At 36.3% G+C, this 16,821-nt stretch overlaps 3 protein-coding genes, 1 long non-coding RNA gene and 1 pseudogene across 6 annotated transcripts; 2 read left to right on the forward strand and 3 right to left on the reverse strand.

Annotated features, from left to right (window-relative positions):
• The window catches only part of LOC108361102 (glutathione S-transferase 1-like), a 3,265-nt pseudogene extending 1,527 nt beyond the window's left edge, over positions 1-1,738 (reverse strand).
• Positions 1,739-2,875: 1,137 nt separating this feature from the next.
• On the reverse strand, positions 2,876-4,868 carry LOC108361117 (tetratricopeptide repeat protein 37-like). The gene is made up of 5 exons (XM_017613658.1): positions 4,127-4,868; positions 3,983-4,063; positions 3,792-3,922; positions 3,534-3,735; positions 2,876-3,472 (listed from the first exon to the last, which is right to left on the reverse strand). Exons 1-5 carry the CDS (start codon positions 4,223-4,225, stop codon positions 2,876-2,878), a joined length of 1,110 nt encoding a protein of 369 aa, XP_017469147.1. The 5' UTR covers positions 4,226-4,868.
• A 2,212-nt stretch (positions 4,869-7,080) lies between these two features.
• Positions 7,081-9,394, forward strand: Vang (Strabismus domain-containing protein Vang). The gene is made up of 3 exons (XM_017613636.1): positions 7,081-7,324; positions 7,383-7,900; positions 7,964-9,394. Exons 1-3 carry the CDS (start codon positions 7,081-7,083, stop codon positions 8,942-8,944), a joined length of 1,743 nt encoding a protein of 580 aa, XP_017469125.1. The 3' UTR covers positions 8,945-9,394.
• A 965-nt stretch (positions 9,395-10,359) lies between these two features.
• LOC108361119 (uncharacterized) lies at positions 10,360-11,044 on the forward strand. Its single transcript, XR_001847234.1, has 2 exons — positions 10,360-10,408; positions 10,471-11,044. It is a non-coding gene; the product is annotated as an uncharacterized LOC108361119 (long non-coding RNA).
• A 1,152-nt stretch (positions 11,045-12,196) lies between these two features.
• On the reverse strand, positions 12,197-14,976 carry Pgm2a (phosphoglucomutase 2). Of its 3 annotated transcripts, none has more exons than XM_017613637.1 (4): positions 14,848-14,976; positions 13,432-14,428; positions 12,811-13,369; positions 12,197-12,747 (listed from the first exon to the last, which is right to left on the reverse strand). In XM_017613637.1, the coding sequence occupies exons 2-4, from the start codon at positions 14,416-14,418 to the stop codon at positions 12,479-12,481; spliced, it is 1,815 nt and encodes a 604-aa protein (XP_017469126.1). In that variant the 5' UTR covers positions 14,419-14,428; positions 14,848-14,976; the 3' UTR covers positions 12,197-12,478. The 3 variants fall into 3 exon arrangements, with proteins under 3 accessions (XP_017469126.1, XP_017469128.1, XP_017469127.1); XM_017613639.1 differs by lacking the exon at positions 14,848-14,976 and adding an exon at positions 14,607-14,810; XM_017613638.1 differs by lacking the exon at positions 14,848-14,976 and adding an exon at positions 14,561-14,810.
• Positions 14,977-16,821: the final 1,845 nt, after the last annotated feature.

Below are 16,821 nucleotides of genomic sequence, written 5' to 3' on the forward strand. Positions count from 1 at the left end.
TAAATGCTCATGTTGACTCTGGCCATATTGATTGACCATATATGTGATGATGGCATGACTGTCGCACAGCGAAACGCCTTGATCGACTAGCACAGGTACGGTGTGGCGTGGATTGACCTAGGTGTTGAAAAGATTGTCATTTTTACTTTATAAATTGCGAGTTTCTAGTGGAAAATGTTAACTAACCTTCAAAAACCAATCACTGCGGTGTTCTTGTGCTGCAAAGTTGATAGGCCTATAAATGGTAAAAATCAAAAATTTATTATATGCGAACTCTCTTCGATATCAAAGATTTGTGTGCTATAACCAAGAGACAATTGGTGACTCAATTAATAATTAATTTACATATCTTTAGACCAATTTGGCCACTGTTCACCGGGCGTCTGTCTTGGAGCAAGCGGCTCGCTAAACCCCTTTCAGTGAAGACTAAAAACAAAACCTAGGAGGAGGCCCCCCTTTTGGTGACGACCACGGCAGACGTTTAAAAGACTACGCTTTGGGGGCATGCACCTGTAATTTCCGCCATCCAAAAAATTCGTCGCCCAATAATGCTCACCCCGGTGGACGAGCGTCTAGCCACAATCCGCATCAAAGCGTTGCTCTTCAACATTTTGCTAATTTGCGCGCCGATGGTCTTTTATGAGAGCGTTTTTGAATCAGCAGCTGAAATAGGGCGTTCTTCAACCAAAATCTGAGATATGACGTTTTTAAATCAAATTCTGAAATGGGGCGTTCTTCAATCAAATTCTAAAGTAGGGCATTCTTGAAAAGTTTTCGGAGTTAGGGAGTTTTCGAACTGGCTGCCGAGAAAGGTCGATCTTCCACTCAAGTATCGATATTCTAAGCGGAAGTCTTCGCAATCGAAATCTGTATTCGAAAATGTCATCGTAGAAGGACAAACGGACACATTTAGAACGACATCAAGGCTTGTGGACAGTTGAACAGCCTAGGAGCTCATAATAGAGTGAAGCTGTGGTGGACCCCTGGGCATTGAAGGTTTGAAGCCGACGAAAGGGCTGACTGTCTGGCAAACCGTGGAGCCCAAATGCGATTGCATGGTCCCGAGACTTTCTGCGGCACATTTAAAGGATACACTGCAGAACAAAGAAAAATAAGTATAGCAGGAATTTTTCAGGTTTCTAACTGATCAGGTTATGATTAATCAGTTTTCTGAAAATAAAAAGATTCTGATCAATTAAAATGTAATTAGTCGAGGAATTAATCACTTTGCTTAATCAAAAATTATTATTCTTTGATTAAGTAATTAATCTGGTTTCGATTAATCGCACAGCCCTAATTCTTCCTAGATTTATAGAATTTGTTTGCAAAAGTTTGGACTCACTTGGAAAATTCGTTTGGTTTGCAAAAAAAAAACATTGTTGCGGCCGGTAAACGTTCGTAAACGACTCAAATGGGCACAAGAACATCAAAATTGGTCTTTCGAACAACGTTTCTTCTCTATTTTATTTGGTACTACAACCATTTGTCGGTTTTGGTCGAAACCACACTGGTACTTCTCTTCTGTGCCAACTGACACCAGGTCCTTCTCGTCCTGGTCATTCGATCGCAGAGAAGGACTCTTCCTATGCTATCACCAGCGGCTACCACGTTTAATACTTTCGTGACTGGAGCGTTTGTGTCAATTCGTAAAACATGACTTTACTTTAATTCATTTTACTATGTAGGTTGTAATGCTCATACAGCTCAGCAATCCATCATTTGCTGTCTGCAGTCGTCAACGCGTAAGGGCCCGTAAAGCCTCCACAATTTTTTTTTCTCGCCAAGGGCCTCCTCATCGAATATTCTCATTGCTATTGTCCAGAGGACTTACCTTCCTAATTGCCTACCAATTTAAAGATGCGCTCTCTGGAAAGACAATACCTGTAATTATTGTACCATGCGTATGGAACAAACCTAATGTGGGGATATAAATTTTAACAACCAATCTATCACTTCTGGAGATAAATAGGTTTTTGAAGAGAGCATATCTATCTCGCAAGTAAGGAAAGAGTTTGTACTTCTCTCATCGTAAATTACTACGCTTGCTGAAGCCATATAACTACGGTGACCATACTTATGAGAGCCGAATACGGGACAAAAGATAGTTTTAAAATTTTTTCCACAACAGCTTACATATCTTAAAGCCTTCTTCAATGATCTTAGATGTATTAGCCCTGAAACAGTAACCTTTTAGTAACATCACAAATTTCTAGGATAATTTTCTCGAGATTTTTACCCCGTAAAATTTTATAAAAACATTCGTTAAATTTTTTCATACAATGTAAGTATGTTCGACCATTTTTTTTAAAGAGAAGCAAATGAGCAGCACTTTCCACTCACACTTTATTATACTCAGTTTTAATGAGCTACAAAACTGCAAACCAAATTTTTTTCTGAAGATTCTAATTAAAAAATTTGAAATTTTGGTGAAATATGGCAGAATAAATTTTTATAGTTTTTTGCACAAAGTTGGAACTTTGGTGTATATGGTTTTTGTTAGGAAAAGAGCTTTACTTTCATAAAATGAATAATAAACATTTAATAGACTAAGGAAAAATAGCCAAAACTTACTAAAAGTGGAGTCCTAATTTCTATTTTGGTCACTGTATGTGTTCCTTGATTCGAATCAGAGGCATTCAGATTAGGAAATAATAACTGTTTATGGAAAAAATTACTATCATATACCAACATTACTTAAAACTCGTTCATAGGCATGCCATTTTAATGACCTGTTAAGGCGTCGAAACACCAAATACGGGACAAATACAGGACAATAAAAGAAATACAGAACATTTGGCGTCCCGTATAAAATAAATAAATTACCAGGACAATGGGTCAAAAAAGAGGACTGTCCCGTATAATACAGGACGGATGGTCACCGTACATATAACTCTTGATATCTTTTATACGTTTGTTGATTGAATACTCCTACCACCTTGCGCAGCAGCACCTCATCATTGCTTACATGCGATAAGCAGACGGCGTATTCTATAGTATTTTCTTTACCCGTGTCACACCATATTGGCAATGCCAAACTCCAAGCGCCAATCACCATTTCCACCCGCGCTAACAATTCCAAAGCAACAGTATATTTTGGTTGTAAGACCCTCACACGATAAAGTAGATCTCGCGCCGTCACAAATTGTTGCTGTTCCCATAACTTAATAGCTCTAATCAACAGTCCTAAACTGGCATTGGAATTTAGTTGCAACAATATATCCACGTAGTGCTCTATGGGTTTAGAGAATTCGCTTAGGCATGTTATTGCTACATTCCGGTGTTCGCAGTAAATTTTGCAAATCCATTCGTAGGCATATATATCATCATGATACATTTCAGTTACTTCACACGCATATTTAATGCAGTTGGCGTAGTCTTCTTGTTTGTATAAAAGTTTCAAGTAACGTTTATAAGCACTTAGATGGTGTTCTAATTTAGGGTCTGCAATCAGCTCCTCCAAAGCGCGCTTATACTAAAAATGTGGGAACTCGTGCTTACTACATTAATATAAGCAAATGTTATATAGAACTTACGGTTGCTTCATCCTCTTCAACAACCTCAAAGTCAAATAACAGCCAAAGTTGCGCTAAATATTTTGCCACGAGTTTAAGACGGTCTTCATTTTGATCATTTCTTTTTAATTCTCTTTTGAAAATACTGAAGCATTTTTCTGCAACGCTCCTGTTACTGATTCCTGTTGTATAGAGCTTTTCAAAATAAAAATTATACTTTTCGCTGAAAAAGGGAGTATTTAGATTTAAAAATTTAATTATTTAGTATATTGAACTTACGGCACTAAATCTAACAATTGCTCATAAATTTTTGGCAACTCACTCAACGGTGCGCAGTTGGCCAACCCCTGCAGCGCAACAGTTGGCGCAGCCGGTGAAAACTCGACTGCCTTGCGTAAATATTTCGCCGCCTAAAATGGAACAGCAATGGTGATAGCAATGATTTTGTTTAAGTAATTACCCTCACAAACCTGATCTTTGCTGCTACTCTGATACGCCGCGCCTAGTAGCAAATAAACCATATAATTCTTGGGTTCATCTTGGAGCAAAGCCTAGAATGGAATGATATCAAGTGGAAATTCGGATTGGTGTTTGCCTATCGTTTAATAACATACTTGACATTTTTCTATAGCATCGTTGAATTTTTCATTCTTAATTGCTTCACGCACTTCTTTAAGTACTGCTTTAGATTCTTTGCTTGACATTTTGGACATTAAACAAATTATAAACAAATCGAACGAAAAATAACAAAAATTTCCATCTAGAGATGAAACAGTAGAAGTAAATACTAATTACTAACCGATAGTTTTCTTTCGATATCGAGTAACTCTGATATCGATTGTTTTTACCATTTTCCCACATCATCCTGAATTACTGTGTTCGCTCCCCCAATTACGATAGCGAATTACCGCATTCTCACGCGCAGATTCTAAATTCGATTTGACAGTTCTCTGTCTCTGTGTTTTGCAAAATGTAGGATCTTCCTAAAAATTTATACATTTTTGTCGTAAATTAGGGATGTACACATTTATAACTTCACTTTTCGTACTCAGAAAAAATGCAAGTTTTGAATCGTGAGCTAGTTTCGATAAATTACCGATAAAAATTAGAGATGACACCGATTTGTTCGTAGTTCGCATGGTAATTGAATCTGAAGATGGTATCGACAAAGCAGATACAAAAATTAGAATAACAAATTATACGCACAATTACCGCGAGAATCACCACGAATGTACAGCAAACCCATCACTTTTACATTTAGAAGCACCGATGTGAAAACATTACTATTCTGGCAACACCTCCTTGTATTAATTCGCCTTGGCTCTAGGAATGTTCCATATTTAAGAAAGTATCGATATCATGAATCGATTTAATTCATTGCATGTAAAATCGATATGGTGATATATCGGGCTGAACAATATCGATATCAGAAAAATCGATGTTGAAAGTCCTACTCCCAATTGAATAGAATATTAAATCAAGAATGATAGAATACAAGATTGCGCCGTCCTGGGCGTTGACATTTGTGTACCACAAGTAAACAAAGAATAGAGCGAAAAGAAGAACGAGTTGAAACTGCCAAAGCACTTCACTTTACAGCGAAAAACGTGTTTTAATTTTGCTAAATGCGAAAATATTGCATTTTCACCTAATCTATTAGAGAACAGTGAATATTTTAGTGCACTCCATTGCTTTGCAATTGAGGCTGCTTCAGCAAACGTTTTAGTGCACTCCATTGCTTTGCAATTAAGGCTGCTGCAGAAAACTGCGGCAGCATCTCAGCGGGATTGATTGGTTAACTTGCTAATGGAGGCTGCTTGGAGCAGAAGCAAAATCATTGTGAGGAAATGCTGTTAATGTAATAATAAAGAAACATTTCGAGAACGGCTTTGCCGTGCCCTATGTACACAAAATGCAGCGATTCTTTCCAGCGCTACACTGGCACCTACGCATCTTGATGGCTGTCGAAATTTAACACACATCACTTCATAGTATTATGGCCTTATTCATAAAAAATAAAGTAGGTTTAAAGAGCTTTATAAAGTGACGTTTTCATACATTTTTCAATTTATAAACCTTTTATAAGGCTACTTTATTTTTTATGAATAAGGCCATTAGTTTTTACGCAGTCTTCAACTCAAAAATCACTCACAAATTGCAAATTAACACAATTTAAACTGATTTCTCACTTATAATTCAAATTTCTCTTTCGCTGGTTTGTAAACAAAGGTTTATTTACAAGTTACCACAAGTGTCAAAATCGGCAAAACCAAAGTAGCGGTACCACTGACGGCGCCACCTTTGTTCGCTGCACCGTGATATTAAATTGTGTTATTTCCAATTCGTATATTTACTGAGTATTGAAACGGCATGCCGGTCACCTCAAGCGGTTTGTCAAACTTAAGAGCTAAATAAATCACAAAAGCTGCTACTTAAGTATTTTCCCATAAATTTTTTTGTAGATGAAAAATAAATTTTAACTTAAATATCGATATTGCGGGTAAATTTTCGATGTCTTCGATATATCGACCTTGAAATAGCGATTCAAAAAATCCATTATCGTTCCATGAAATATCGATATTCAAGATAATCGATACGATATCGAACATTCCTACTTTGCTCTCCGAATATCTGTCAATAAAATCAACAAAAACCGCTTTAAACTGCTTTTACACAGTTCAAGTACTGAATTCAATTCTGCTCGCTTGATTATGGAAGGGGGAGAGAAGAAAAAGGACGAGTGACCGAACGATATGTATTTTTGGTTCATGGATACTCCTTGGTATCATTTCTATATCCACAGGATTGCAAAAATCAGCTGTTTCAGCAGGGCTGCCACACCATGTGGTAGAAAGAGTTCAAAATAGAGGATGCGATGTGTCTCGTACAATAAAAATAAAAAAATTAAGCTTTATCCACAAAATTATATAAAAGTGTGTTATAATGCATTCTATATCGAAAATAGCAGACCAAATGCCATTCAACTGTAAATTAATAAATGCTTCTCTTTTAAGTGGCAGCATTGTAAGAATAATGTAAAGAGGAACAAAAGATGCAACGCGACTGGGGCAAAAGAGAACGCAGTTGAGCGAAAAATATCTAGGAGTGTTTTTTCTATTTTTCGCTTTAATGGCATTTTTCGACTCCATTCCAATTGTTTAATTTTTAGCAAAACAATAGTTAACTGTAAGTTAATATATATTAAATTAAAATGTTGAAAATAAATATTCGAGTTATAATACGACATGTAAAGTAGAAGAAAAAACATTCATTTTCCAATTGGTATTTTTAATGAGACTTGTAGTGCAACGTCAAGGAACGAAGAACAATAGCGTAGTCGAAGTAAAAAAAAATAAAAGATCAAAGAACTGCAAATTTTCATGAACATTCTTCGAATACCCTTGCATATAAAAATTTTTTTATTACCTAAACTGTACGACTAGTAGGTGTTTTACACGAAATCTATTGAATATTACTAAAGTCCCAAAGTCCCATCAACGACTGAAACACGCCCACTTCTGTGTGTGTGTGTGTGGACGTGGTGACCGCTGTGTTGGCGGTGTTTGCAATGGAAAACGAATCCGTAAAGTCGGAACACAGCGGACGATCGAGACGTTCACGCAATCACAACAACAATAATAGTTCTGCCACTGGTGGTGGTGGTCTGGGCAATAGCAGCAGCGGAGGCACTGTAAATAACGGATATCATCGTGATCGCACACGGCATTCCCACCGTAGTGGACATACCAAATCCAGTGGTAAACACCAACGCGCCGATATGGCTCCATTTCAGACAAGCGTCAACATGACAGGTACTTACCTGGAGGCATCGCTTTCAAGGCAACGATTTAATGAATTCTTATTTTTAAGGTGAAGAAAATCGCGATGGACAAGAAATAATCGAGGTGCAAATATTGCCGCAAGACGAAAATTGGGGTGAAAACACGACTGCAGTTACTGGTAACACATCGGAACAAAGCATCTCAATGGAAGACATAAATAATGCTTGGCATCGTGAGAATGACACAAGTTTTGGGTTTGCTTGTCGCCGACGTTTGGAGTCTGCGTTCTCACTTTTACTTGGATTTGTATCATTCTTCTCGCCAGTCGCAATGGTGGTAATGCCGCGCATGGGTTTCTTTCCCTCTGCCTTCGATCATGCTGAACTTACCCAAACTGTTCGCACACAATTACTAGCATGTAGTAGTGAATGTAAGGGACTACTTGTGTCTCTAACAGCCAGACTAATTTTGTTGGCGATAGGACTGTGGGCGCTCTTTATGCGTCGATCGGCGGCAACAATGCCGAGAATTTTTCTGTATCGTGCCGTTGTGCTACTGCTTGTTACCATTTGCACATTTGCCTATTGGCTCTTCTATATGGTGCAGGTTCGTACATTCAATGAGATTTTCCTTAACTGTATATGTATTAAAAACTATATTAATTTCCAGGTTACTAATGGTGCCAAAGTTGTGGTGGAAACTGGGGGTGATGCAGTCAATTACAAATCACTTGTCGCCTATGCAACAAATTTGGTCGACACATTGCTTTTTATACACTATATCGCCGTAGTCCTACTCGAGCTACGTCATCAGCAGCCAATGTACTATGTAAAAATTATTCGTTCTCCAGATGGGGTATCGCGCTCTTACATGCTGGGGCAATTGAGTATACAACGCGCAGCTGTCTGGGTGCTTCAACGTTACTACGTGGATTTTCCGATTTTTAATCCGTATTTAGAACGCATACCGATTTCAAAGTCGCAACGAAACAAAATTTCAACTAGTTTCAAATACTACGAAGTTGATGGTGTTAACAATGCGCAACAGCAAAGTCAAAGTCGTGCTGTATTAGCAGCAAATGCGCGACGACGTGACTCATCGCACAATGAGCGCTTCTATGAGGAACACGAATATGAGCGCCGAGTGAAAAAGCGACGTGCACGTCTCATCACTGCTGCTGAGGAAGCATTTACCCACATCAAACGCATACACAATGAACCTGCACCTGCAGTGCCACTCGATCCACAAGAAGCAGCGCAAGCGGTATTTCCATCTATGGCGCGTGCTTTGCAAAAATATTTACGGGTTACACGGCAACAACCACGACACACATTCGAAAGCATACTCAAACACTTGGCGCACTGCCTGAAGCATGACCTATCGCCGCGTGCTTTTCTGGAACCATATCTAACAGAAGCGCCAGTACTTCAAAGCGAAAAGGAGCGTCGTTGGGTGCAGTCATGGTCATTAATTTGCGATGAGCTTGTATCGCGGCCTGTCTCAAACGAATGTACGTTCCAACTGATACAAAACGATGTCTCACTTTTAGTCTCCATACATAAGCTACCACATTTCAATATAGCCGAAGAGGTTGTCGACCCCAAAAGCAATAAATTTGTGCTGAAATTGAATTCAGAAACATCTGTATGACAACAAACGACAGCCACCAACATGACACCAACACCAACTCACAGCAATGTAACGCAATCCTCATATCTGCACGTGTTTGTATAGGCGCCACTATCAACCATTTCGGTCTATATATACTATGCACATACTCGCATATACTTTGTCGCAAATTTTCGGCGTTTGATGCTCATGACAATTCTCGAAATACTCATAAATCCCAGTGTATCCTAATTATTGACACGCACACATATCAAATAAGTAATATCAATGCTGTACTATGTATAATCCTAACTTAAATATTTCTGAAGTATTAGCAGTGACAGCCAAAAGAAAGCAATGCGAATCTACATACATTTATGGTTTAAAGTATTACATATAATAATTGTTTTAAGTATGAAGGTTTTAAAATAAACTTTTATAAAGAAAAATTGATAGCAGTTCATAGAATAGAGCAGTACCAGTGCATAAAATTCGGTAATATATGAGTCCTTTTTTATTTTATGCTTTACAATAGAGTTATCTAAAAAGATAAATATGTACTCGCGTTTTTTTTAATACTGCAATGCTTTATTTTGGAGTGGATTTCAGCATACATCGACCACGAAATCAAGAGTGCTGAAATCACCTAGAATGGGGATCGATCTTTGTTTTAAGTTCTTTTTTGTTTTGTTTTAAGTTATTGNTTCGGTAATATATGAGTCCTTTTTTATTTTATGCTTTACAATAGAGTTATGTAAAAAGATAAATATGTACTCGCGTTTTTTTTTTTTAATACTGCAATGCTTTATTTTGGAGTGGATCTCAGCATACATCAACCACCAAATCAAGAGTGCTGAGATCACCTAGAATGGGGATCGATCTTTGTTTTAAGTTCTTGTTCACAATAAATAGAAGCTCAAGAATTCTTCTCATTTGACTTGATAATCTTAAGAGATCGAGAAACACAAGAGAAAGCCACTAATCGTATGGAGTTAAATTTGTATTCTTAAGATATAAATAATAAGTTCTTACTACTATCCAATCATAGGGATATTTTTCTACAAGGCATGTTCGCTTAATGTACTTACATACCATACAAAGTTCTCTACATTTCCTACTACATAATCAAACACAATTTACAGCAATTTTTGCATTTATATAAATATAAATATAACTGTAAACTTAAATTTTCTCGACCAACTCGAAATAAACTAAAACCTTAATTTTAACTCGGTATAAAAAAAGAGTTACTAACAGGAAATACTGACAAATAAACCACAAAGTTGGAGACTGCCCAACTGCCAGTTTTAAGAGTTTTTATACAATAAATGCAGCTACATACTCATTTACTATGAAAAAAACAGAACGAAGCATTTTTATATATAATGTATTCAATAAATTTAAAATTTGCATTAGCAAATATATAATAAATTTAAAAGCTAAGGAAAAAGAGGAAAATTTTAATAAAAGCTAAGTATTCAAATTTTAAATTAAGATTTTTATAAGGTTTAATAATAGTACTTATGTACATATACGTGTCACATACATACNATTAAGATTTTTATAAGGTTTAATAATAGTACTTATGTACATATACGTGTATGTATGTGTATGCCCTTAAAAATTAATGTATTTCCATTATATTGTAAGGTAAATTTACTAAGTACATAAAATCGTTGTTTTGATACGCATACGAACTTTAACGTACTGGAAATTATGAATAAGCTATCAAATATTTATAGTGCGAATTTTCCTACTTATTTTCTAGCTAATGACTTTATTTTTTAGTTGTAAAAGCTATTTAAAAAATGCGTTTTTGAAAAAAAAATACAACAAATGCATGCATATATTTATTTATTAGTATTTATTACATATCCAGCTAAGAAAAGTACTCATCAAGCACATGCTCTTATGATATTATGGCTGATTTCTGACAACTGCTTACATACCTTCATTCACAAATATGCGCCTATATTATCGGTCTGTGCGCTGCGCGAAAGACCTTTTATAATGTTTTATACAATAGTATGTATATAGTATATACTATGTTCTTTTATTTATTTTCTGGTAATAATACTCTTGTTGCGTTACAATGGCCTGTCAATCGCTACTTTTATACCAATAAAAATTAACGAAAAAATATTCTGATATTTTGTTTATTTATATAACTGGAGACGTTTATCAACATTAGGATGGCTCGAATTCATCGATTGTTGTTGTTGTAGCGGCATTACCAAAGCTTATAAGAACTTATAATTTTTGCTTCTGCTAAAATTCCATGTTTCGTAAAAAAGGCGGACGATACATTCTTTTTCATAAAAGTTTTGTGACATTTTTAACTGACTTCAAAAAAAGGAGAGAGGCATCAATTCATCGGTTTTTTTTTTATGTTTATATGTTACCGGATATCTTTGCACCACATGATCGGCCCAATACTAATTTGATTTAGTTCGGTTATGTTTTTTGTTTAAAGATTAATTGTTTTCAAATAAAAAACATTAGTATTTTGTAAACGCTTATATGTACGTACATATTTTCCACAGCAACGCTAAATGCTAGAATGGCCTAGTTCATTTTTGCTATAATATCCTTTTTTTCAATTTTTTCGAATTTTTCTATTAAACTCGCTGTTACCCGAATAATTAAAGAAGAAATTGAGCAATCCAGGTCCAATTTAGTGGTGAATGTTGTACTCCTAAAATGAAACAATTCTCGCTTTATTTTATTGCTGTCTTGCAATTTTTTAATAAAAAAGGAAACTTTGGTAATTAAAAATACATTCATACATATTATGTAATTGCTATATGTACATATATAGTTTCTATGGTCCTTTGTCTATGACAAAAAGAAAAGCAAAAAACGCAAAGCTACGTCGTACAAAACGCATATATAAATTAAATTTTAAGCAACACTGATAAATATTAGAAAAATATAAAATTATATGACCAAGAAGCCTCTTCAAAGAGATTCCGGCTAATCGAATAGCACATATCGTTACCTAAACAAAACGTAGCTAACTAAAATTTTGTATTGCATAAAACGATGAAATGCATCATAGTCAATCAAAAAGTGAATTTTAAATTACGGCCTTTTGTATTTCAACGACTACGTGAGATAGGCTCTTTCTATATTAAGGTAACGACATGTATTTAATTTGTCTGCCTATTCGGAATGCTTTAACGTTTCATAATAACACAATTGATGAAGTGAAAACGGAGAAAGTCCGAACAGCCATTTGGTTTTGTGCGCCCAATAAGCAATATCTATGGGCTTGAGTGTAAATGCNACTAAAATTTTGTATTGCATAAAACGATGAAATGCATCATAGTCAATCAACGACTACGTGAGATAGGGTCTTTCTATATTAAGGTAACGACATGTATTTAATTTGTCTGCCTATTCGGAATGTTTTAACGTTTCATAATAACACAATTGATGAAGTGAAAACGGAGAAAGTCCGAACAGCCATTTGGTTTTGCGCGCCCATTAAGCAATATCTATGGGCTTGAGTGTAAATGTAAGTATCAATACTTTCAAGATGTATTAGTTGAGCTTTCATTTCCTTCCCACAAGCGTTTAATCAGCTTTTGGTGTTAGGTTATTATCATTTGGTTGCAAAAATTCTTGTACAATTGCTGAAACCATCTCATTTGTGGTATTTATTAGCACATCAAAATCCCTTTGATCTGGTTGTGCACACATTTCGGCATAGTATTTAATTTTCGGTTCCGTACCGCTGGTACGCAATGTTATCACCAATCCATTCTCGAAGGTGAAAGTAATCATTTGGCTGCTCGCACTAACCGGCAAAATGGCCTTACCATTAGGTTGTGAGGTATCAACGCCTATCAAGGGATTTCACATTATTTGAAACATCAAATGGTTTTGATGGGCTGATAGATACTTACCGTTAGTTAAATCGCGTATATGCTTAATCTTATACTTTCCGTCAAGTATTGAAAACGGATAAGTTTTTGGTTCGCCTTTGAAATTACGCAAATGTTCGAAAATCTTTTTAATTACTGGTGGTTCATAACAAAAATAGTAAGATGAAATATTATAATGGAATCCATATTCTTTGTATATATTTTCCAATTTTTCATCAAATGTAATCTTCTCTTTCGCTTCTAGGTAGCAGGCCATTGAGGCCAGGTGACATGCTGCGCTTACACCATCCTTGTCCAAGACATTTGTAGAAAACATAAATCCTATTGCCTCTTCGAAAGCAAATAATACGGTCTTGCCATTTTTCATCAATTCATCAGATTCATTACCCATCCATTTAAAACCAGTTAAAGTCTCAATGAAATGAAAACCATGCTTTTGTGCAAATGCTTTCAGTATTTTAGAGCTAACAGTGCTTGCAAGCATGTAGCAGTTGGAGAGACTAGCCTCTGAATTTGATTGCTGATAGAGATGAATTGCCCACCAACCTAGTAATGCACCGATTTCATTGCCACTATAAACCTAAAAATTAAATTACTCTATAAAATTTCGTTTATATTAAGTACTACAAAATAACTTTATACCTTCCATTTACCGGTGTTTGTATTTTTGGTAGCCAGAGCCAAACGATCAGCGTCTGGATCATTAGCGAGTATGATCGTGCAACCAGTGCTGTCAGCTTTCTTTATCGACAATTCTAGAGCGCTTTTCCCTTCTTCTGGATTTGGAAATACTACAGTTGGAAACTCTGGATCAGCATCCCTTTGTTCTTCTACAGCAATAACGGGTTTCAATTTAATCGCAGCGAAGGTGTCATTTATGAAAGGATAGCCTACGCCGTGCATTGCGCTGTAAACTAAACGCAAATTGCTTTGACTGTTTACATCAATTACCGCTTGTGGTACAGTGGCACGTAATTTATAGACATAATCAACAATAGCCTCTTTTGGGTCCATAAGTAATTCATGCTCGTACAGATTGGCTGTATCCCAAGTACCTTCCCTTGGTACAAGATTACTAAGTATAGTTTTCTGTATATTCTTGTCGTGTGGAGTAATGATTTGGGCTCCGTTATTCCAGTATACTTTGTAGCCATTATCATCTTTTGGATTATGAGAAGCAGTCACCATTACGCCACCTAAACAGTTGAAATGACGTATTGTATATGGTACTAAAGGTGTGGCTACCAGACGCCTATAGAGATAAACTTTAAAGCCGGCGCGTATAAAAATGTTTGCGGATAGCTCGGCAAATCGTTTGCTATTATGACGTCCATCATAGCCAAAAACAATTCCGCCTATTTTGCGGTCGTTATCACTAAATTGTTCCGCCATATAAGTAGATAGACCTTGAGCTGTTTGTGCTATGACAAGATCATTCATGCCATTAAAACCAGCTCTCATTTTACCACGTAGACCCGCAGTACCGAATGCAAGCCGCGTAAGTAACAGCTCATTTAATTTTTTCCAGTCACCAGCCTGGTCAAGAGCCTCAATTTCAGCTCGGGTTTTCCGGCATTGGTCCCATTCTAACCACTGATCAATAGTTTTACGAAGGTCGGAAGATGCCATTGTCAGTTCGCTGGAAATAAAGGAAATGGTTTAATATGCATTTAGCGAATTGAAGTGAAAGAAACCCCACACTGATTTTGGCCGCTATGGAAAGAGTCGACCTACTAAGAAAGAATGGAGTAGATTATGAGCTTATACATACATATGTAGGTACACAATGTATGTATATGATTTGTGCTGTTTCCAACCTTTTAAGGCTAGTTCTAATGTTACTATCAGTTTATTATGATTAAAAATCTTTATTTGTATTTACATCAGTACATCACATATTTACAAAGTACATTCAGAGATAAAGATTTGGGTAGTGCAGCTAGTAATATAAATTCCTCGTTACCCCACTTAATAAACTCAACATAATCAGTGATTAGCTATTTTGCAATTATACCCACTATTAAACGTTGATTGCAAATATATTTATGTGTCAATTACCTTTCTATGTATAAAAGTTTACTTAAGATTTATCTCGAATATGGTAAACAATCCAGAGGAAAACCACAAAAATAAATTCACTGGAAAATTCGCCTGAGAGATCAATAAGTAACTGCCAAAATCAGCAGGCTGCCTAGTAGTGTTACTAACTTATCGATATTTGGTTTCAAAGCCGTGAAATGGCCATGAACAAAAAATACAAGATCACGTAAGAACGCGACGTTGTATTTGTAACTGGTTTTGAGAAAAAAGTTTGCGAAAGCGGGTTCGTCAGCTGAGCGTTTGTTTACATCCAAGGACCACTATTTTACACTTTTGTTCAAGTAAAGGAGAGTTAATTCAACATGACCACACATTTTAAAGCATTTTGTTGCATCATTTTACCTAAATTGTGCGTTTAAAGTGGCGGACATTAATTTTGGCTAATTTTGGTTTTCGTTGTTTTCTTTGCTTTGTTTACTTTTCCCTCGTTTTCCAATGAAACAAGATGGCGTAGAACCCGCTAAAAAAAATTGTTGAACGCATGAATAATCATTTTTATTATGCAAATTCTTCTATAAATCAAGTCTTTGTGGTAAATTGTTCTTTACCTTATGTGAATACACGATGTCACAAGCGAAAATGAAGAAAATTGCAGTAAAAAGCCACCACCTACAAAATCTCCCTACTTTTTTCCTAAATGCGATTATAATGGGCGACTCTTCCTCTCGTCTGATCTTGTATATTTGGTTCATGACCGGTAACAATACTACCACTCCTGCAGGAAATCATACCCTGGTTATAATGCACCGGGCGGATCGAAACAAATCGCGGCGAATTCGTAAGGATCTATTCGTGTTAGATGCTTCCGTTTTACGTAACGTTTATGTGCATTACAACGATTTGCATTCATTACACAATTCAGTAGAAAGTTAGGTGACAGTTCACTTCGTCCCGTTACTTTCATTATAACCCGGGCATTAGAATTGGGAGCGATTTTTGTTTGATTTGGAATTTATACAAGGTGGTGTTCTCCAATCTGCTGATTTCTTCTTCTTTCCTTCGCCTTACATGTTGTTGTTGTTGTAGCAGCATACAAGTTCCCCAAAGGGTTTTTGGGGAGTGTTGCTGGAGTGACAGTCCTTGGCCAGATATAAATCTGGGTCGTTCCGGTGACGTAGACCCGACTGTCGTGGGAACGTCGCCTTACATGTATTTTGTTTTTGCTTTTACTGATTTTGCTGATTTGCATGCCCATGCATAGCNTCCTGCAAATACATTAGAATTTTCGAAAGGAATTTCACTACTAATTGCCTACTTTGCGTACTTTTCTACTACCATTTTAGAAACAAGGGATTGCATTCTTGCCCTTTCTCTGTCCTCCGTAAATGCAACCTTTTGTAAGAGAGTGTCAAACCGCAGCTGTCAATAATTATCTAACCTTGTATTATTGAATCATGAGCAAAAACAAAATGCATATAAACTTTGGGGCGAATTGAGAATTGAGATTTTGACCGTGATAGNACCAAAGTAGCGGTATCACTGACGGCACCACCTTTGTTCGCTGCACCGTGGCCTTGGTGTAGTCTAGGAATTTCAGTGGCAAAAATACATCGATGTTTTTTTTTGTTTCGATGCATCGAAATGTACATCGATATTTTTCGATGCATCGATGGGCATACATCGATGCATCGATTTGCATAGGTTTTTTCAGATAATGTTTGACAACAAAAATNTTTGACCGTGATAGAAATACATGTGGTTGTTGTTTTTGTATTCTTGCTACCACCTTGTATAAATTCGCCTTGGATTTTTGGTAACCATGTCCTCGATAGCATGGAGATAGATCAATTCACCGATTTTCGTTTTTCTGCATACATCGATGCATAGGTTTTTTCAGATAATGTTTGACAACAAAAAAAAGTTATTAGCAAAATTGTACAAAATTTGAAATAAATTACTGCAACTGAGCTAAGTATGTTTCTAACGGAACTT

This window comes from Rhagoletis zephyria, unplaced genomic scaffold, assembly GCF_001687245.7.
Source record: "Rhagoletis zephyria isolate East Lansing unplaced genomic scaffold, Rhagoletis_zephyria_1.1 Rzeph_scaffold_00697, whole genome shotgun sequence".
Taxonomy (NCBI): Eukaryota; Metazoa; Arthropoda; class Insecta; order Diptera; family Tephritidae; genus Rhagoletis; species Rhagoletis zephyria.